We start from the raw sequence: 23,222 nt of genomic DNA on the forward strand, positions 1-23,222 counted from the left end.
TAAATAATATTTTTAATTCTATTAATATAAACATTAAACATTATATATTAATTTTAACTTATAAACATTTTATGGAATTTTCTTTTTTATGAGCTCTCTGCAATTTTAGAATAATCATTTATACACAATACTTGACTAACATTCTAAATTATATTCTTAGTACTTTGGTGTAAGTTATGAGGAATTAATAAAAATAGAACTTTACATTTCAGAAGATTTAGTGACACTTAGTGGATAGTTAATTAAGATTTATTTATAAAAATGTAAATAGTATCTAACAGTATTTAAGATTATTAAAAATACAATTCAAAAATAAAACTTGCAATTTTTCATTGTAATTCTTTACCATGCTGTTTTCTAATAGGTATAGTAATACTTTAATTTTGAAATAAAAAATATCAGTCTAGAGAGGATTATTAGTTTGACACTCATCTTTAAGTTTTCAAACCTTCATTTAACTTGTCACAGAAAAGGTTTTCTTTGAGTTCTGAAGATATATTTTTTTGTTTGTTTTGTTGTTTAAAGATATTTACAGAGTTTGAAATGGAACCTCATCAAGAATGTGCATATGATCACATTGTCATTTATGATGGTGATTCACCTGATGCTCATACATTGGGAAGATTTTGTGGTTCAAAAATTCCTCATCCAATAATTGCTACTAGTAATCAAATGTTTATGGTATTCAAATCTGATGCATCTGTTCAAAGAAAAGGATTTGTTGCTTCACATAGTACAGGTATGTATAATTTAGACAAGCAAACATGACAAATATGATTATAAATTTTATTTAAGATGGAACTATTTGTGATTCTAAAACATTAAAGTTAGTAACTTGTTACTAACATGTTTTATGAGTATTTTATTGTATTCATTAGAACTGATTGACGGAACCAAATTTATTCATGGCCATCTTTAATTATTGCTTAACAATTATTTGTGATATGTAAATATAAAAGATAAAACTTGAAAACATAAATTTATTTCATTTACCATTATTTCATTATAACACAACCATGTTATAATGGAATAATGAGCCATAAAAATATAACTTGTTATCTGAACAATATGATTTCAAGCACCAGGTTAGTAGCGGTCAAACATTCTGAGGTACAAATCCTAACAAAGGTTAGTTGCTTTTGTATGGATTTAAATACTAGACAATGGATTCCTGTGAACTTTAATGGTTGGGATTCAATTAACCTTACATCTCAGAAATAGTCGGCCTGAGTCTGCACAAGACTACACTCATGTATACATATCATTCTCATAGGATTGCTTATTGTTGTTTGAAACATACACATTAGGAAAAAAACTAACACGAGTTACATTCATCCAATAGAATAAAACTTATTTATATTCCTTATAAATTCTTGAAACTTGTATCATATTCCTCTATTTTCATAAATTTAAGTTTCATAATAATAAGTTTAGTTTTTGCTGAAGAAGAGATGATGAATAAAATTTTTATTGAAAAAAAAAAAGAAAATGAATTACTCCAAAATCACACTACTGCCCTAACATTAAACCTTATTTTATTGTATTAAAAGAGATTAAAACTTGAAAATGTATTATGTACTTTTGTCTGATTACTCTTTACTGAAGATTTCAGTCTTATTTAATCATAAAAAATAAAAAGTTCAATGAATATCTCTTCAGTTCTCAGTTTTCTCTTTTTCCATATTTGAAATGTGTTTCTAAATCCTAATTGTTGAAATTTTGGCTGAAATATTTTACTTAAAAATTTTTATTTTTTGTAATTTTTTTATTTAAAAAATGTCATAATTTTATGCACATTTATCAGTCGATAAATGCTGTGTACCTTTGACTAAAGGTAAAACAAAAATTTCCCTTCTAGGTCTGGCAACAATTTGCTTCAAAATTTACCTTCTACTTTCAGGATTACTTTGATGCAGGATAATTTTTAGCATCTATATAATAATTTACATATAACACTATATAAATAATAATTTTTACCGTCTTTTTAGTCCTAAGAGTTGAAGTGTTAAAATTTAAGGTACATAATGGTTAGATTAAAAAATTCTGTCAGCTTAAATAATGTATTGTCAAAGTCTATTTGTATACTCATATAATGAAATCTATTTTAATACCACACGGACTCTGACTAAAGACAAAGAAGGTTTTATTTCTCTGGAAATTTTTATGTTATGCTTTTAATATATTTTTTTTAATATAATTTAAATTATTTGTTAATGGTAGTTTAATTAGTAATTTGATGAATAGTTTGTTAATTAATAATTTAATCATGCTGAAAAGGAAGTAATTTTTTGAAAGCATTCCAGTAGATAGTAAATGATCATACCAATTATTAGTATTCATCATTTGAATAGCAATTAAAATTGAAAAAAAATATTTTTTAATATATCAAAGAAAAAGGACAAATGTGAAACAAAAAAATAATAATAATGAAAGAAAACTAATGATTTAGTTTAAAAGTTAGATTTAAAATAGGAGGTCTGATGAAACCTGCAATTAAAGCGAATTACTACATATTGTTAATACTATATTAACCATAGTTTTATACTTTATAATTTTAAAAATCATAAAAAAGGATCAGAGATCTGTTATATATACAACAAAAAATTATTTTAATTAGCTACGCACTTTTTCACATAAATCTTAAATTTACAAAATTCGTCAGAAAAAGCATAGTTATGATGCTGTGCTACCTAAATGTTTAAATAATTATATTGTTTTAAGATGATGTGCATCAAATAAGTGTAGTGAAATTTAAATGAATAATTATCACTGAGCTCTTCAAACCATGCTGCCATCTAGTTATTTTAGTTTGTGGAAAATACAGAATATGCATCTAATGTAAATTAGTAGATAGTGCATGTTTCTAAGTTCAAAGGAATATATACAATTACTTAGCTGTGCTCATGGCTGTGAGTTCAACTCCCTAGCATATATCTTAGTAGTGATGCCTTAGTTTTGTGTAATATCTAGTGTTGGCATCATTGAAGTTCAAACAGAAATTCAGACTGATGATATATATTTATACAATTACATGTTTACATTAGATGATCTTTATGTTTTACAGCATGTGGTGGTCATTTACAAGCAACAAGTCGAGTTAAACATTTGTATTCACATTCCAAGTATGGTGATCACAATTATGAGAATAGAGCTGATTGTGATTGGACCATTGAAGCTCCTCCTGGCCAAAATGTGCATCTTACATTCCTTACTTTTGAAGTTGAAGATGAGCAAGATTGCGGGTATGATTATGTTGAAGTGTATAGTGGCTTAGATGCTAGTGGTCCATCATATGGAAGGTTTTGTGGGAATTCAGTAAGTATGCTACTATAATTTAATACTGTCCTTATAATAAATAATCAAATGAAGATATTTTTTTGTAAAATTTCTCATTTTGTTTTTCATTGTAAATAAATATGGTAGAGTAGATTTTGCTAACAAAGTTCTGTATCTTTTGCATTAAATTGGCTAATTTCTGTTTTAAGATACTTTCCCAAATCCTCTGTTATTAGAAATCATAAGAGTAAACTGTTAATAAGGTGTGTTAATAAAACAGCTCACTTTAAAACTGTTTGCTAAAATATTTTAGCCTACAGTTTGTTAACACAATTGGTTAATTTTATTGTTAATTAGACTTAAGTAGAAACTTAACAATTGTATTAACATTCTATGCTGCAGCGGCTCATGTCTCACTTTTAGTCTGAGAAAGGTTCAATGAAAAGACAAGAGCATGACATATTTGATGGTTTATTCAAATGATTAAGGTTATTTCAAGATCCTGCAAAGCCTGGAAAACCAAACAATGTATCCAGCAGTCATCATTTCATTGTTCTGTAATTACTACCACTGTACATTCCATTAACTTTCTTCAATTTATTACATAAATTTACTTATATATATATATATATATATATATATATATATATATATATATATATTATTATTATACAGTAATTTATTGTTCTTATAGAATTGTTATTACTACTTATAGTGTTATATATATTGCTATTGTTAGAAAGATCATATTTCCAATAGTTCTATTTTCTAGCTTGTCATACCCCATACTAAAAACCAGGTAAAAAGTAATTTGATATAAACATTTGCATAAGATTTAAAAATAAAGGAAATTTTCCAGTCCATTCTCATGAAAGCTACCAGAAAACATTACCAACTATGAAACCCAAAAAAGGAAATATAGTTATTTACTCACATACATAGCTACAGGCTAGTTTTCAATTATTATAATCTTTGCCACTCATACATTTGTTCCAACAAAATTTTCTATGTATTTTCAACATAAATTTTCTTTATTCTTAGAAAAATAGATGTTTTACTGTATTTATTCTAAAAAAAAAACAACAATAAAAGCTCTTAACTATCCAATTAAATATACAATAATTATCTGGAATTTAAGTGCAGTATATTAGATATAATTTTTATTGCAGATAACATTTAATTTCACTAATTCATGATTTATAACACCTGTGTTACTAAATTTTCTTAACTTTGGACTTATTTGTAGAACCACTTGAATATTTGCTACTATTTCTCTATTAGTTTTTGTAATTGAATTATGAAAGAATCAAGATTCTACCTTATTTTTTTGCTACAAAAACTCTTCAAATTTTTGCTTATAAACACACTAATTCACAGTTCACGTATCATTTAAGAAAAAAAAAAAAATAAGCATAGTCCCAGTTGTGATTAAACAGGAAACTTTTTCTGATTAACATTTCTTTACTTGTTTTCATGCTGTTATTTTAAGTTTAAATCGATATGGTACAGCAATATACTCAATGGTGAAGTTACAGACACACAGACTTCATAAAATAATTTCTTTAATTGATTCTTTAAAATTATTCTGGTTTTTGATACCAAATATATCTACCCTTGATAATATTTCATATACGGTATTGTGCAATTATACCACAGTAAACTAAAAATACAAGATTGAAAACATTAAACGGAATAGAAATTGCTTCTATATTGGTTTACTTACACTATACTAGTTTAAGTATATAGAGTAAAGTTAATTAAATACAATAATTGTTTATTACTCTGATAAAGAAAATTTTAACCATATGACAATACAAGAAACTTTTGAACAATTTCATAAGCCAGCTAGAGAGATTAATGCCTAAAATTGACCCAAATGGACTAAATGTAGAAATACAAAAATATTTTTATTAATTATTGTGGTATTCATTATTTATTTTCTGCAAATTGGGAAAGAAGAACTAAAGCTGGAAACACTGATTACATATAATATGGTTTAATATAATGATAAGAGCTCTTTGCTTAATTAATACTATTATTTTTTTTATTAAGAAATATATTGTTTCTTCTAATTTATTTATAAATATTGATAAATAAAGTCCTAATGGGGAGTGTGAACATTGTACCTTTGTAATAAGGCTACCTCATCTTTTTGTTACTCTGACTTTTTCTAGTTCATACATATTCAAAGTTTATCTACACTAATCTTGTAATGAACAAAACAAATATATTTTATTATGTAAGATCAGGGACTGCCTGACTGGGATTCAAACCCACAATCCTGTTAAAACATAATTAGCAATGCTTACATATTAGGATAAAGTTAACTGGACATTATTTGATGAATTTTAAATTGATAACATGCAAAAATTGATTAAAGATGAATATTTTTTTTTTGACTGAGGTTAAGTCATACTTTGTACGTGATAAGATAATAAATATGTGATTTCCTCAGATACCATAAGGTTTCATACCTTCTTGCATATAAGCATAAAATTAATATGAAATACATATTATATCGAATGTTTTTGAAATGATAAAATAAAAACAAGAATAGTAATGGTTAAAATAGTATTTCACAGAAAGAAATAATTATGTATTATGATGAGACTGAGGAACCATTCTGTGAAGTGTTATGTTTAAGTTTACTTCTGCAACATGGTTACATAGTTCTGAAACATTTATTAAGAAAAAGGGAAAAAGAAAGTCTGGAAGAATTTGAAAAATGGTGACAGAGAAAAATTAAATGGATATAAAATGTAAAAAATGAAGAAGTAATGAAAAGAGTCAATGAGAGTAGGTGCTTAATCTATAAGAAATCTTACTGGCTGGGAGATATCATCAGAAGAGAATTGTGGATTAAAACAGTGCTAAAAGGTCACTAAGAAGTGCAAAAAAGAGGCCAAAAAATAGTAAAAATGATAGACAATGTAAAAGGAAATAGGGGCAATCACTATTTTAAAAGTCTAGTTGGAGATAGAGGGGAATTGTGAACAATTTGTGAAGGATGAGGCACAAGGGACCTGTCTCAAAGCAGATAACTGTATAATGATAGTTAAAATAAACAAAAATATTGTCATACTTATTTGTTTCTTTTTGAAAGCTGTTATTACACTCATAATTTTTCTAGAACTATTTTGCAAAGTGTTGTTAGTTCTTGAGATGTTTTATACCTTAACTAATTAAGCATAGTGTTTACTAATAAATTTCTTTTTCTTCCCCTTGTCCATTATCCTGGGTTGGGTGATGGATCACAGACTTTCAACTTGTTCATATCTCCACCACTCTCTCCCCATAACCCTTTTCATCTTCCCATCTCTTCTTTTAATGTTTCTGTTAACTTTATTTAGCTACCCTTTCCTTGTCTTCTTTTCGTTCTCTTCCCATTTATCTCCCAACTCAATGTTTTCAAATGCCATCTTCCTCTACCCAATCTCTTAATATGTCCAAATTATCTTTGTTTTGCTCATTCTTCTCTCTTCAACATATTTTCTATGTTTGTGAGAGCTAATACTTTTACATTCCCTGCACAACTTCTCTTTGTACTCAGAATTTCTTGTTCTTCACTACTTCTTACCTTAAATACTAACAAATATTAAATTTTTGATTTAGTTTACTTTTACATTTTCATTCTTTTCCTTTTGTATACTTTTAAAAATATATTCTGGTGAAAAGATTGATTTGATAATTTAGAACATATTCATCCTCATTGATGATTGTTTGCTTATTTAAATAATATAAAAATGCTAATCGTTTATATTTTATTCACTTAAAAAATACATTTTTACACCATTTACATGTATTTTATATTTTATCTAACTTTTATGCTTTTATTTAGTTTTGCTATTTAATTATAGTTTTCATTTTTATTAATAATATCTTATTTTTTTCTTTATTCATAATTTATTTTTTGTTATATTTTTGCATTACAGTTATACCATTTAAAAATTCTTTCCCTTAAAAAAAGTTTTTTAAATTCGTCTTGATAACTACAAATATAAAGTCAATAGATTAAAAAAGCACATACTTTTTGACAAATGGTATAAATATATATATATATATATATATATATATATATATATATATATATACATACATATTTGAATATGTATATTTTTCTTTTTTTTTTCTTTCAGAATCCAACTGAAATATTTTCGGTTAATGAGGCTCTACTTGTAAGATTTCGTTCAGATGACAGTATGGTAAGCAAAGGATTTTCTGCATCATATGTAGCTACAAATGCAGTTAACAATGAAGAAATATCATACAAACGCCAAGAAGAGGAGGAGGAGGAATCAAATTCTAACTGGTATTAATTTAATATCTATCCACTAAGTTGGACTTTATTGTTCCATTTTTGGTTATAAGATTTAACAGTGAATGACAAAAAATATTACTGCTGTTTTTAATACTATTATTTAAAATTAATTTACTCTAAAATTATTTTTTATCAATTTTTCATGTATTATAAGTCCTGTGTTGTGAGTAGTAAGCCTCATTTTGAAGGACTATGGGAGATGTGTTCATAATGACTGTGGTATATGAATTTTATTTGTTTAAAATAATGAGTTACTAATGTATTTTTTTAACTAAAATACAATTAAATGATTGATTCCGACAACAAATATAATATACCTTTATGTTCTGTTATTGAGAATGTGGTGTATACTTTATGCAAATTGAACCCAAAAAAACATAGTGCCAAACTTTATTTAAGTTTATTCCCAAAAGTGGTAATTTCTATGAATTAAAAATAAAAACAATTTGTTTTTAGTCTTAAATATTAATGTAGGTTTAGAATTTTTCAGTAGAATCCCTTTGATGTAGATTTACTGGGATTATATTTGTTCCACATAATCCAAAATTCAGATTTAATGAGAATCGTACTTAAGGTTGTCAGTAAGTTTATTAATCTTTATTTTTTAATTATCCTTGATTAAAATGTTTACAAAATTGATAAATTTCTATATCCAAGATTTAATACAAATCTATCTAAAAAGTGGAAATAAAAAGTTGTAAAAAATATTTAATTTTTTTTAATCAATTCTAGCAGGAAGTCTATATTTATGAGATTCTACTGTTTTACTTATTTCTGTGTTTAAAAAATACTGAACATATTTTTAAATTAACTAATAATTCATTCTAAGCAACTGTACTTATAAGTTCAATGTATAATTAGTAGTAACAAGTATTTGTAAATAAATTTTGATGGATATAAGATTATTACTTAATTATTATAGTACTTTTGAGTACTATGGTATTAAGACTGCAGTTGTTCAAAAATAAATAGTTACTGTAATATAAAAAATGTTCCAAGTTAGAATTAAAGATTTATCTAATATTTAATGTTCAATAACCATCACAATTAACTCGTGATAAAAATAAAATATTTATAAACTAGATGTGATATATGTATGTTTGTGTGTGTTGTAACTTTTGCAGATTTAATTAATAACTATAATAAAGGTATATTTAATTATTAGTAACCTAAAAACTGAAGAAATACTTAAATTTAGTTACGTAACATGGTAAGATGGAAAATGAAGGTCTACATTAGCCTTAACAATCTAGAGTACTGCCCCTAACAAACTTGTAAAACAGAAGTAGTAATGATAATTCTTTGTTTTCAGTGGCACAAAGCTTAATTTTATGTAATAAGTAACTAATTTTAAAATTAGAAATTATATCAAATAACTTAACGGTAAACAAGTTTAAAAAAAACTTGTATAATTTAATCAAATTATAAACTTTTGTAAGAAGTAAAAGTTTATTGCCTGTTCAACTCTGACTTTTTAGAAAAATGCTGAGAAATAATATTGTTAGTTCTGTAAATAATTCTTTAATATTATACATATTTTCTTTGTTCTACTCTAAGTGTGGTATTTATGCAATGTTAAAGGAATTTTTAAAAATTATCTTCATCATTTAATTATAAAATTATTCTGTAACATTTGTGTTAAATAATATGTTTTTTACTCTTACATACATAAGATAATAAAACATTTATTTTGAACATAATTCTTATATAATATATCTGAATGAGTTTTCTAATATTTCTTAAATTTTATATATATTGTTATTGTCATTATGTTTAGATTTGCTTGTATTATATTTGGACGTTGTTAATGTAACGTTTTGTTAATATTTTGCATAAATATTCTTTACTTCTATTTTTATTTAGTATACAAGTGGATCATATAAAAATAAATTTTATTCAGTTAAGAAAATTTGTATTCTGTGAAATAGGCTAATTTTATTGTTGAGATAGTATTCAGCATTTACTAGGGAATTTTTATAATAAATTTCTGAAATAAAGACCAGAAGGTATTCTTGATAGGTCAAGTTAATGAGAATTTTAGTAAAAAGTTTATAACTAATTTTACATTAACCTTGCCTTATAGAATTTAAAAAAATATTTTTAAAAAGTTTTTAATTACCAAAACTTTGCTGTACAAAATTAATTCTTTACTAGCATTTCCTCTTTTATATATACATATATTTTTCATTATTTAAAAAACATAATTAAAATAATATTGCAATATCATACATTTTCAACATTTGGCAATATAGCAAGAGGGCTGTCGAAGTGAAATAAACCTAATTCTATTTTTTTGTAATTATTTTTTTTGTATCAATTTACAACCTTTTTTTTTTATAACAGTGTTAATTATATTGTATTCCCATCTTGAAATGTTTTTAATAAAACATAACACAATAATGCTAATTGTATTTCATTGCATTTAAAATATATTAATTAGTGAATTAAAAATATAATAGTAATTTTTTCAATTGTTTTTCTTAACTTAAATGACTAGAGCTGTATCTCTTTATGATAAGAAAGTTGTCAACATAATTGCACTGAAGAAAATATGAAAGTCAAAAAAGATTTTTGTTTAAGAGTCAAATATTTGCAGGTTCTTCAGAAGTTAAGGATAAAATAGAGGATAGGGAAATAATTTTAAAACTAAGTAGGAATGATTAACATTTATGATTTTTAGTATTAATATGACTGTTATTGAATTCATGATCTGCTGGCTTTTCTGTTATCAATTAGATCAAACTGTTGTATGAACATCTTTATTTTAAGTTTCCCTGCATAATAATTAATTCACATATAACATAAAAAGTTGCAGTCAGTGTCTCGATTTACCACTTTTATGTTAAATTGAATTCTCTAATACTAGGCATTGATGAATCTAGTTCTTATGTAATTATTATCTGATCTGATTGTTATGAATTATTTATTTCATTGTGTATAAATTGTAATGAGATAATAATATTTGTTAAATTGACAGTTTAACATTCTTTAATTTTGAAATTGCTGGTTTCCTCCTAGTAAATATTTAACTATTGTTTAAAATCTAATACTAACCAGTTTATTATTGTTCCATACAAATGACATTCATTTAATTGAGTGCCTGATAAATCAACTATTCAATGCATATTTACCTTACAGTTATTCTGTCAGATGTTACACTAACTGTTTTTAAAGTTTAGATAATATGGTATAGGATAAATCCCCCTTTCCAGTATAATTTTTTCTTCACTCAAGTTTCTACTGTTCCCCCACATTGAAGATGGTATGATCAAGTCTAAATTTAAGAATTACAAAGAAGTAAGTTACATCAATGTAATACAGATGATTAAAAAAAAACTTTACAACTTTGAAAGAATATATCTAATAATAAACTGAGGTATTCATTTTATAGCAAAACATCAACTTCTTCATAAAATAATGATTATAACTATTGTATGGTTCAATCTGAATATCATTGGTAAACAAACATACCACGTGAAATAAATTTCTTGTCAATCTTGAATCAACATAACTGACATCACTTCTGTAACTATAGTAGAGTGATTCAATTTTTGCGTTCAGTAAAAGTGGAAGTTAAGGATAAAATAAATAGTGAATGTATCGAGTCTGAGAAATAAGGTGGTCTTGTTTCTCAGATTCGATACATTCGATCAATTTCTTGACCTGGGGAACAACTGATAAGAACATCTTCTTGGTTGTTAGATTTAATTGTGGAATGTGAAAATTTTTGAGCTTATACATATCCAACTTCAGAAACATGCAGGTTACATGTTGATGATTCATCTCAAATAGATCAAAATTCTAGTGCCAAGCATGAATTGTAGGTCAACTGGGAAAACCCTACCACTCTGGTAGGAAAATACATTGAACCATACTGGTAGGTTTTGACTCATGAAACCAAACACATAGTAATCATGCTAGCTGAACTATCCACATTTCACTAATGGTTAAAATAGTACAGCATTGTACATGAGTTAATACTTTATATGTATTACTAAAAAATGATACCTCAGCTGATTCTGTCTATATTCTGAATAAATCACTATACACCTTCTCAGAATCACTCTAAACAATAACATGTCCAGTAATTAAATATATTATTGCAGAAGTAATATTACAGATAATAGATAAGGTACTAGATATGCACTAAATACCTAGTTTAATATACTGTAACCTCACATCTAGTTATCAAGTTCCCTCACTCACAGACGCCAGTTAAATGGTCCAGTAATAGTAAACAACAAACTTTAATATTTTTTTTTTATAATTACAGTTTCACTTTGGGTTATTTATAATAGGTTAGCTGTTACTTGTAAAACTTATTCAAGAGTAATAAACTTTAAGGATATTCTTTAAAATTAAGTGCTAAGGAAAACACAAAATGATTACATAAGTATATTGTAAAATAGCATATTATTATTTATTATACTGAAATTTATTACCAGTAGTTTAGTGTAATTTTCTACTGGAGAGAGTTATTTAAAAATTGAGATCTAATAAAGATACAAGTTTTCCAATTCACTGACTGAACAATATTTTATTCCTCTTTATAAACTTATTTATCAATTGAAAAAAAATATTTATGGTCAACTAATGAAGTTATGTATGATATAATTTATTTTTACTATTAATAAAATATAAATTAAAATATTTGTAAAACCAAAGATTAAATTTTAAGTAATAAATGTATAATGCAAATTATGTTTAATGTACCAAGTAAACAAAACACTATGCAGTACACATTAAACACCTTAATTATCATTAATAAATTATTGTAAAATTATGTTAATACAAACATATCATTGTTATGCTATAAAAAAATGTATTATTAGAATACATTGTTACTTAAGTTATTTTATTTATTATTAAATTATTTATTTAAGTTTTTATTTTATTTTTTTTATTCAACTTCTTTTTTTTATTATTTTTTTTTTTTTGGTTGTATAAACTGAATAAAAAATATAAAAATGTTTGATGGATCATGAAAATTTCTGTTATTTTTCTATTTTTGATGTTAATAATTATTTATTTTTTATGGAAGGGGTATCGATTGATACTGTGGTCATTAGCAATTTAAGAATTATGCCAATAGTATCCTGTTTTTTTTTTAATTTCAGTGATCTTCAGGAACCAGTTTATTAAGTGTAATATCAGCAACTGGCATTTTCTTGTTTACTCTCCATTGTACAACTCACCACAACTTTCAAGGTATAGCTTATCTGTAAGCAGAAAGATAAGCAATCTCATTACTTTAAAGTAATAAGATAATTCAGTTTAATATCTTATCAAGAATCCTATAAAAAAGGTATTAGATGTTATAGGGAATTTTTTAACGTTTTTGCTGATGCTTAAAATATTTGGAAACTTTTGAAAAACAGAGAATTTAGAGTTTGTATTATTTATATTGCTTCTTAAAATGTAGTTTTAAGTGACAGATGGAATATGTAATAAAGTGAAAATTGCAGAGAATTTAATGTTTCTCTGATATAGAAGTTAATATGCTGATAAATATTATCTGTTGAAATTATTAAAATTTAAAATGGTTTTTGTTATATAAAACTTCTTAGTAAATTACTGTAAATTAGAATGGAAATTTTTTTTAGGAATTTGTTGAATAAATATTATCAATAATACTTTTATTATTCCAGCTGTTTCTACAATGTTGGAATTAGAAAATTGTCCATTTTTTTAGACATATTTCCTACCACTAATTTTGATTTTATCTTGCAAAATTATTTGTAAGCAACTCAGCACAAAAAAAAAAGATTTCGTATTATGGTAATCCCTAATGAAAATTCTGAAAAATATTTCCTCCAGAAGTTTTATAAATTTTATGAACTTTGATTTTTGACTAAATCACTAGTATTTTTTTTTATATACGACGGTTATTTTTTTTTCAAGGTCTGATCGGTCACGAAATTAAAACCACAGTGAAAATAAAAAAATTTTTTTGAACAAATACTTACATAGTTACGCTATTTTTCTACATAGTCGCCACTCCGATTTAGACATTTGTCATAGCATGGTACCAACTTTCCAATACCCTCATCATAGAACAGAGCCACCTGTGTTTTCAGCCATGTTTCTACGCTGGTCTGTAGCTCGATGTCTGTGCCAAAATGTTGTCCTCCTAGCCAGTGTTTCATGTGAGCAAAGAGGTGAAAATTGGATGGAGCCAAGTCCGGGCTGTATGGTGGGTGATCAAACACTTCCCAATGAAAATGCTGCAGGAGCTTCTTTGTTACAGCTGCAGAGCATTGTCATTGAGAAAGATAATGTCTGATGACAACATTCCTCTCCGCTTATTCTGAATTGCCCTTCGTAGACGTTGAAAAGTCACGCAGTATGAGGCTGCAGTGATGGTCGTGCCACGTTCCATGAATTCCACCAAGAGAACTCCATTCCGGTTCCAGAACACAATAGCCATACACTTTCTGTTGAAGAAGGTTCGCTTGAACTTCTTAGGTTTACTGGGAGAATGAGAATTGCATCCACTGTTTGGATTGTTCTTTTGTTTCTTCAGTTTCGAAATGGACCCATGTCTCGTCCCCTATGACAATTTTGTTAAAAAAATCTTCTCCTTCATTGTGGTAGCGCTGGAGAAACATTAACGAAGCGTCCATTCTCATTGTTTTGTGATGGTAGGTCAGCATCTTGGGAACCCATCTCGCACACAGTTTGCGATACTGAAATCTCTTACTCACAATGGTGTAGAGAGCTGACCTTGAAATTTCAGAAAACGAATCACTCAATACAGAAATTGTGAACCGATGATTTTCTCAAATTGCCTCATCCACTCGCTCAATGAGATCATCAGTTGACAATCGCTTCCTTTCCTGACCGCCTGCATCATGAACATCTGTACGTCCTTCTTTAAAGTTCCTGCACCATTGTCGCACTTTGCTGTCACTCATTGAAGTTTCACCGTACACATTACTTATTTGTCGATAAATTTCAGCTGCATTACACCCTCCAGCCTGAGGAAATCGAATTACCGTATGCACTTCACACTTGGTGGGAGATGCTATTGTTGTAGACATTTTTACGTGCTAGCTGAGTGTTCAGAACTAAATGAAGTGACATGGCGTGATTGAAGCCATACTAGAGACGCTGCGCAACACATATGTACAAAGGTTCATCCGATTTTTGTGCGGGTTTTTATTTCGCGACCAATCGGACCTTGAAAAAAAACAACCCTTGTAGAATACAAAAGAATATCAAATGTGGCTGCAGAGAACTATCAGAGAAAATTAAATGGATAGACAATAAGTATTGAGAGGAATAGGAGTGGACCAGAACATAATAAAGATAATAAGAAGAAAAAAATAATCTTGGTTATGGCACTTAGAAATTGCTTCAGTGAAGGTTATAGAGAGAAAAGTTAAGAGAGGGCAGAAAGAGGAAGAAGAAAGATAGGATGCTTACAATATTTAGGATAGAAGCTATAAAGAAGAAGCTCATTAGCAAGAAATGGAGGATCTTCAATTGAAACCTGCTACAGATTTCACAGTGATAAAGAATTATTTCTATGTATATATATATATATATATATATATATATATATATATATATATATATATATTATATGAATATATTTATATTCATTTGCATTGCAAGAGATCTTCAAAGGTGATTGTTTAATAAAATTTTGTTGAAATTTATTAGATGATTCTTCATATATTATGAAATTAATAGTATTTGATTCAGTAGTATATTTTGAAGTTGTTAAGGTTATTTCTTCTTTTAAAACTGTTTTATTTTTATTTTAAATTTGAGGATTTTTTTAGATATTGACAAGCTGTACATTATTGAAATAAAATACCATTTTTTTCTTATTATTATGATCTTGCCAAACAATATATGTATGAGATTAGGGGGAAAAAAATGACTGCTTTTATATATACTGTAGCATATAGTGTTTTTCTGAAAAAGGGATGGATTAGTCATAACCTGAAAGAGTTTTCTACCACAAAAAGCATCTAATTTTTTCCTGCAAGAGTTTGACTAGGTGTATATTATGTTGGTCACTTTTTTAAATAACAGTACATAGATTTTTTCTATTAGTTCATAAAGTTTAATTAATTTTTTTTTATAATACTTTTATTTATAGTTGCATCAACAATTTACGTCATTAGCGATTAATCAGTGTAATGTAACTGTATCGGTAAGTGTGTAGTCTTGAACAAACTCAGGCTGACCATTCCTGAGATCTGTGGTTAATTGAAACCCAACCACCAATGAACACCGATGTCCATGACCTAGTATTCAAATGGACATGGTTAACTAGGATTTGAATCTGAGAACTTCAACTCTGAAATCAGCTGATTTATGACGATGAGTTTATCACTGAACCAACCTGATGGGTATTAAATTTTTATGTATTTATTTTCTTATTATTCTTCTTTTTTGTATTTACCTCATAAAGTTTACCAGAGGTCATGAATAAAAAACGTTTTTGAAAAATTAGTGTACAGGCATACAGGAAAAGAATCTTCAGCAGTTTGCTAATATGATCATTCCCTAGAATAACCTGTACTGTTAAGAAATCATCTCTTAAACAAAATTTATTCTATGAATTTTGACATAGAAATTTAAAAAAATATTTTTTGTCTTCAATGAGATTTAAAAAAACCTTATCTATTGTAATTGATACAGGAAGCCCCTCTGTGGATTGATTTTTCTCTTCTGCTTTGTAATCCTTAAATTTCCCTTCATCCTTTTCTATTTCATCTATGATAGGCAGCATGGAGATTGTCAGTTACCTTGGTGTTACCTATGGCAACTTCTAATAACCAGCTCACCACACCAGTTCCTTTTAGGGATTCAGTGGAATGGCAGCTCTGCCTATAGGATTGTTTTCTGTCTAAGATTGTTCAAAAGCCAAATAATGATGGAGCTGCTTTTCAGCAAAGCTAGTCTGCTATAAAAGCTAGTCTACTAAATCTAAAAAGAATATTTAAGGATGAAAATGCTTTTTCTGATCTTCATTAACAATAACGATGTGAAATGAGAAAGAAGTATTGTTTATCATATGATGAATAAAATAGAATAAATTTAACTGGTATGTATATATCATCAGCTAATGGCTAATGTAGTGATTATTGTCAAAAGTCAGCTGTTTTTACTCTGTGAAGAAAGTACAAAGTAAACCTTTAAGGTATGATGTTACACTTTAAGTTTTCTCTGAACCCAGATTTAGTGGACTTGCCTAGACTAGAGAAAAAGAAGTTCAAATAGGAGTTGTATGTTTAACAATTATTTTTTATAATTTTTTTCTTATGACAGAAAAAAACTTTTAATTTTTAAAATTTTATTTATTATTTTAATTAATGGAATAATCTTTTGTTCAAAAATATAAAAAAAGATTGTGATTTTACATAGTCATACTGAGTGATCAACTTATACAACTTTAAAATTACTTCATTGTTGAAATTATGTTAAAAGTAAAACATTTTACTCAGTTTTCTTGGTTATGCCATAATATTGAGTTAAATTAATAGATATTTTCTAGCACAGACTAAATACATGAAAATTAAAAAAATATATGAGTTTTAAACAAACATTTTAATCATTATAAAATAACACATGAAAAAGAAAACCGAGAAAAATAAATAGCAAGATAAATTAAATTCTGTTGTGCAACGATGTGCAACATATACAATCTGCAACTGAGTACCCCAGGCAATTCAAACATGGGTTACAGTAATCAGTTGTGTTAGATACAATTGGCTATAAATTTCACAAATTTAAACATTGAGTTAAGTGGATAGTCAGTAAACTTATCTGTGTTTCAAGAACAGTTTTCTTTTTTTTTAATATTGTTTACTCTTCCATAATCAGATCTTATTTCAGATTTTCAATTCATACATAGCTGTGTAGACAAACATGGTATGAATAAGTGCTATGCAGTAAATGCTATAGATTTGTTTACTGAAAATGATAACAAAATGAGTTACAACATGCAGAAATAACTTATTTTATAAATATAAAAAATAATAACGTAGTCCTAATCAAAATAAACATTTTATGTAAGATTATGTTTTTCGTAATGTTTAATTTAAACAAAATTAGATATGTACTAGTAAATTTAGTTGTTAAAATCTGTTCCTTTTCAGAAGATTTTTCTTTCTTTTGTATATATTGACACTTTTTGTTACATCATACTTATGATAGCATTAATATTTCTTATGAAAAATTCACTAAATTTTATCAGTATTTATCATCAATTTGTTTATGCTACCCCATTTGTGCTGACCCAGCACACATATAGACAGTATGTTTATGATTGATTGTTCCATTTATCTATATACACAAACAAGGGTAATTTCTTTGGTTGACTGAAGAGATTTACGCTATAATTGAACGTCCAGATATTTTTTTTTTTTATAATTTTGTTGCAGTATTTAATAAAAATACTAATTATAATAAAAAATTAGCATGACAACAGGTGATTTTAGAAGTTTTTATTAGAAAAAAATGTTAAATGCTTCATTTTTTACTACTTTGTAATAAGTGTACTGAACAAGTTTTTTTTAATTATAATGCAGTTCCTTCATCAATCATGCAACAGTTATCAACATTATTTTTAAAACAGCTGCCATATTTAATTAATTAGATATTCATTTATTGCAATCAATTAAGTTTCCTAATTTAAATGCTACACATGTTGTAGTAAGTCGATTCTTAGATTATAACACTTAGTTTAGATGTTCACTAGCTCTAGTAACAAATCAAGTTCCAGCTTCGCTTTCTGTTGTAGATAATTTAACAATGATGAATTCCTACCTGTCTGTATGAAAGGAGATTTGCCATCTGTTTCCATGTTTTTGTAGGTAAAAGAAATATATCATTTAAACTTCATCATGAATTGAAATAGTTATGAACTTGAAAAGATGAGTAAGTATTATGATGGTAAAGATTTAAAAGAAGAAATTCAATCAAAAGAATGAATTCAAAAAAATAAAAAAAGGTATTGTAGAAGGTGATGGTGATGGCTGGTGGAAAATATCTGTGATATTTTCTTGATCATTTAATATATTAAAAATTGTATAACAGGAGCATCCCTCACCAACTGACAGAGAGAAGAAAAAAAAATTGGATACTTCAACACTTATCTTCTCCAATTTATAGAAAATAACAACTGGTTTAAAGGCCATTCATCAGGCCCCTTAGGACTTGATGATGATGTCTTCATATGTTTCCAAAAGTGATGGAAAATCACCTTTTGGTAATTGATTGCAGTTAGATAATGATGATATTTATCTAACAGGAAATTTTATAATGGCTGCATCAAGCTCATGATTCGCCAATTTCTCTGCTAGATGAGGTCATCAGTTGAGAGGACAATTGAGTTACAAGTAGTGAAGTATGTATTTTTTCAAAACTTGTAAATATGATAAAAATAAATTATTTTAAAAAAATTGGACTTGTGAAACTTATTTTCTCCTTTCCCTTTTTACAATGTTTAATACAATGCTTAAAGCTAAAATTTGTTTTCAAAAGAGCAGTTCAACTATTCAATTTTTATAAATTAAAACATAAATACGTATAAAAAAAGATTCCAATTCAACAGTAATAAATGAAACTTTTCTTGCAGGCAGAAACATTTTTCATGAATCAGAAAAAGCAGCTCAAATACCACAGTATTTATTTATTTTTTAAATAGAGAAATGTGTGTGTCTAAAGGAAGGGTACCCAAACCACTTCAACACAATTAGATTTTACTGACTCCTAGAAATAAAAGATTTTGTACAAATAACCATTTTGTTATCACAATTATTCAAATTTTGTTGATTGAAGAGGAATGGTCTGGGAGACCAGGAGGGCCTGAAATTCTTTTCCATCATTAATTTTTTTTCTATGGCTGTATTGTTTGAATATAATGCTGGAACATGTATCATAATGAGGGTCATTATGAAATAAATTTTCATAATGTAAAAGAGTTCAACCAATCAAAAGGCTTCCCTTTTCAGTCAGTCAGAAGCAGATATTGTTTAATGTATCAGCTGTTTTTTTACTTATATATTAATCCAATTTAGTAGTTAGCAAGCAGAGGTAAATTTGAAAGTACACCAATAAGGTAACCAAGATTCTATTTTACATCTATTTGTTTCTTTACATTCTATTTGTTTATCTTTTTGTGAATTATGTCAGATTCTGGAAGAAGTGTCTTTTATACCGATTGATATTAAAGAAAAGGCAGAACTTATTACTAATAACATATTGCCACAGAGATGTATTGTTTGATGTACTTTCAGAAAAATAAAAAAAAGTATTTCATAAACAATATATTATATCATTGATTCCAAACAATAATTTGAATATTTTCTCAGCTGTAGAAAAAAAATGATATGCAACTCTATAATGGTCATTAATGCACTCTTGTGAAGTTTACGATACTTGCCAAGGCTCGTGTCATAACTTACTTTGCACTAGTTCATTAAGCTATCTTTATAAGTTCCTGAATAATGTAATATTATTTGTTCATAAAGATGAACAGTATTTTTCGAAAAATAATAGTTTAAATATTAAATATCTAATTTTACCCTCTTAAATTTGGTGGTATAGGGAAGGAGAAATTTACACTCCTTTCACATTTCACAATAATTTCTCCCTGATTCTCTAAGGATCAGTTTGGTGAATGAAAAATATTTTTTTTTATCAGGGCTTACACATTTAACTTCATATTTTTAATGATTAGAACATTTTTATATTTTACTTTTGTTTTTCTTTCTTTTAAAAACTGATTTTATGTTTCATTATTTATATTTATTTCAATCATTATTAATTAAATTATATTATTAAATAAATTATTACTTAACTAAAAATTAGTTATTCCAAATGTTAATCGCTTTGTGAATAATTAAAAATATTAACCGGTAATTAATAACAAATATATTATAGCTATAACAGATAATTAATGAAAAATTATTTTTTTGTTTAAATACTCTTAAATAGTACACGTTACAGTTTAGAAACGATTGAAATTAAATATTGTTATTATTAAAATAATATAATATCTTATAATTAGATGATGTTATTTGCGAGTAAAGAAATTAATTAAATTCTAATTTGACTGGGCGTAGTCGTGTAACAACAGTGAGGGATGAAACCTGGTTACAAATGTTGTAGTCAGCTATGTTTGCGTGTGTTCAGTAGTAGGATGACGCGTGACGTTCGGTCAACTGACAGCGGGCTAGACTAGTGTGAGTAATAGTTAATTTGCGACGGTTGGCAATAGCGGTGATGGAAAAATGACAGACTTTTATAACCTATTTATAGAACTATTACATACCTGTTTACTACAGGCACCTGTTTGAACTACGAAATCATCATGGATAATTAATCAACATCGAGTGAATAAAGTAAGTAAACAACTGTTTGTAAATATTATATTAATAAATAACTGATTACAATAAAACATTTATAATAGGTACTAAGAATTTTTGGTTATGCATATACTACATTTTATGTATTAGTAAACAATTTATAATTTTATTACCTTATTGAGGTTAGAGATAATATTAAACTAAAAAACTCTTTTGATTGAACCAGAATTATGTAGGTATCCAAACTGATTGTGAAGTATGTTACAAACAGTTGCAATGTTGTAACGTATAACGTATAAAAGTTTAAATATGTTACATCAGTGAACTTTATTTCATTAACCAGATAAAATCATTTATTTTTTTACTTTATACCGTTAATTACGCATACGTACAGAACTTGAAAGTAACTATTAAATTCATTTAAATTAAACTCGTGTTATTAAATATACAATAAATGTGGAATTTTTCCTAAAATTACCAAGCTTTAAATATGTGAGGGCGAAAAGGATAGGAAAAATAAAAATTTGTAACAGTTTGTAGTAATTAAAACAAGAAATTTTTAAAACGGGTAAATAAACTTTAATGATTGTTGTTTGTTGTGTTCTGATCATAACATAAACGAACTTTTACAAAAACGTTACGCTTCCACTGAAAACCAATTTAATTTGAACAATTTTGCAGAAATTACAAAGTACGAAAAAAAGTCGAAACTTCCACATATGAGGCTTTTAAATATTAGTTATAACCTTCCCAGTTTCAGTTCTTATTTATTACTTACAGAGGAAATTTATGTCAAAATTCGTGTAAAGTTATATACTTTATTTAGTACAATTCTTTTCGCCTACAATATTTTACTAAAATGTGTCCATAATATTAAGAAACTGTTCTCACAAGAGGGATGATTGAGTACTCTTTCGCAGTTCATTTGTAAAAAAAGTTATACAAATTATATTCGCTGCAATTTTTATTTGCTTGATTGAAATTTTCTGCAAAATTGCGTACTCAGGTAAAAAACCAAATTTGGTAAAAGGGGGCGCTTTCCCCTTTGAAACAAACATATTTTCTTAAAGAGATTGAATACAATTTGATTTTATTATATAAAAAAAAAACGTTTTCTGAAAAAGATATTTGTTGAAAAAGATTAATATGAAAGACTTTTGTTTTCCATGGTAATCTCTGCATCTACTGAAGCGATTAAACAAAATTTTAGGTATTTAAAAGCCTATTTCTTTTCTTGGTACGTAGAATATTAAGTGTTCATACTGCTCTACCTAAACCCGATAATTTCGTTCCGGTCGCTCGTTTGAGACCGTTTTTACTTCCTTGTACGAAGTAAAGGAAGTATTGAGATCGCGAAAAATTTTGGTTTCCAGTGTACAACGGAAATATTCATTATGATAATCCCTGAATGCATATTGACTAGTTTCGGCGTGACGTCTGTACGTACGTATGTATGTATCTTGCATAACTAAAAAGCGACAAGCTGTAGATTGTTGAGATTTTGGATTTTTGCAACATCTAGTTGTGCAACTCCCCTTTTGATTGCAATTGACTCAACCAGAAGTGTCCAAAAAAGCCCAAAATCCAAAATAATTTGGATTTGGGACTTTTTATTATCTGCAGTAATAAGTCCTCATTGAAATCTTTTCAAGATATATCATAAGTGGTACTTATTTTCATTGGTTCCAAAGTTACAGCCAAATAAAATTTTAATTAATGAAATATTTGGTTCGTAGAAGGGGAAGACACATCGGTTCGAGTCAGACTTTATTTCCTTTTTTTAACTTTTTATTTAATTTAAATGTATTGATTTATTGATAATTATTAACCTCTCATTCTAAAATAATTTTTACTATAAAAATAATAAATCAATAACAAAAAAAAGAAAAAATATCAGAAGTTTTTAATGAAATAAAGTTTTATGTACTTTTCATTTTTTTTTAAATATGTAAATGTAATTTAATAGATGTACAAGGAAGTCATGTGTTCTTCACATCAGATTTTTTGATAAAATAACAGATTACTTACAATTCAACTTTTTCATGTTATATTAAGGGCCACCAAATATTGTACTGATGATCTATCAGGCCTAGAAAAGTTCATCGTCATCAAATTTGGTAAGGTTACGAACTAACGTATTCTCCTACGACCTCCCCCCTTCATAAGAGGCCGAGAAATTGATAAATTTTACTTTTGTAACCAATTTTTTAAAAGTGTGTTCTACTTTCAAAGGTATGTAAAAAAGAGTTTTACATACATTTTTCTTTTAGGACCTGTAGCCACCCTAGGCCCCTCAAGAA

The 23,222-nt window shown here is 26.9% G+C and overlaps 1 protein-coding gene across 1 annotated transcript in view; it reads left to right on the forward strand.

Moving 5' to 3' along the window:
• tok (tolloid-like protein 1 tolkin) overlaps positions 1 to 13,112 on the forward strand; it is a 200,120-nt gene extending 187,008 nt beyond the window's left edge. Inside the window, exons 16-19 of the mRNA XM_075360396.1 lie at positions 526 to 739; positions 3,065 to 3,315; positions 7,413 to 7,585; positions 12,712 to 13,112. Of these exons, the coding sequence (XP_075216511.1) occupies positions 526 to 739; positions 3,065 to 3,315; positions 7,413 to 7,585; positions 12,712 to 12,736 (663 nt within the window). The 3' untranslated portion in view covers positions 12,737 to 13,112. The remainder of the gene's footprint in view (positions 1 to 525; positions 740 to 3,064; positions 3,316 to 7,412; positions 7,586 to 12,711) is intronic.
• Positions 13,113 to 23,222: the final 10,110 nt, after the last annotated feature.

The sequence above is a fragment of the Lycorma delicatula genome, chromosome 3, assembly GCF_047948215.1.
Source record: "Lycorma delicatula isolate Av1 chromosome 3, ASM4794821v1, whole genome shotgun sequence".
In the NCBI taxonomy this organism is placed as follows: Eukaryota; Metazoa; Arthropoda; class Insecta; order Hemiptera; family Fulgoridae; genus Lycorma; species Lycorma delicatula.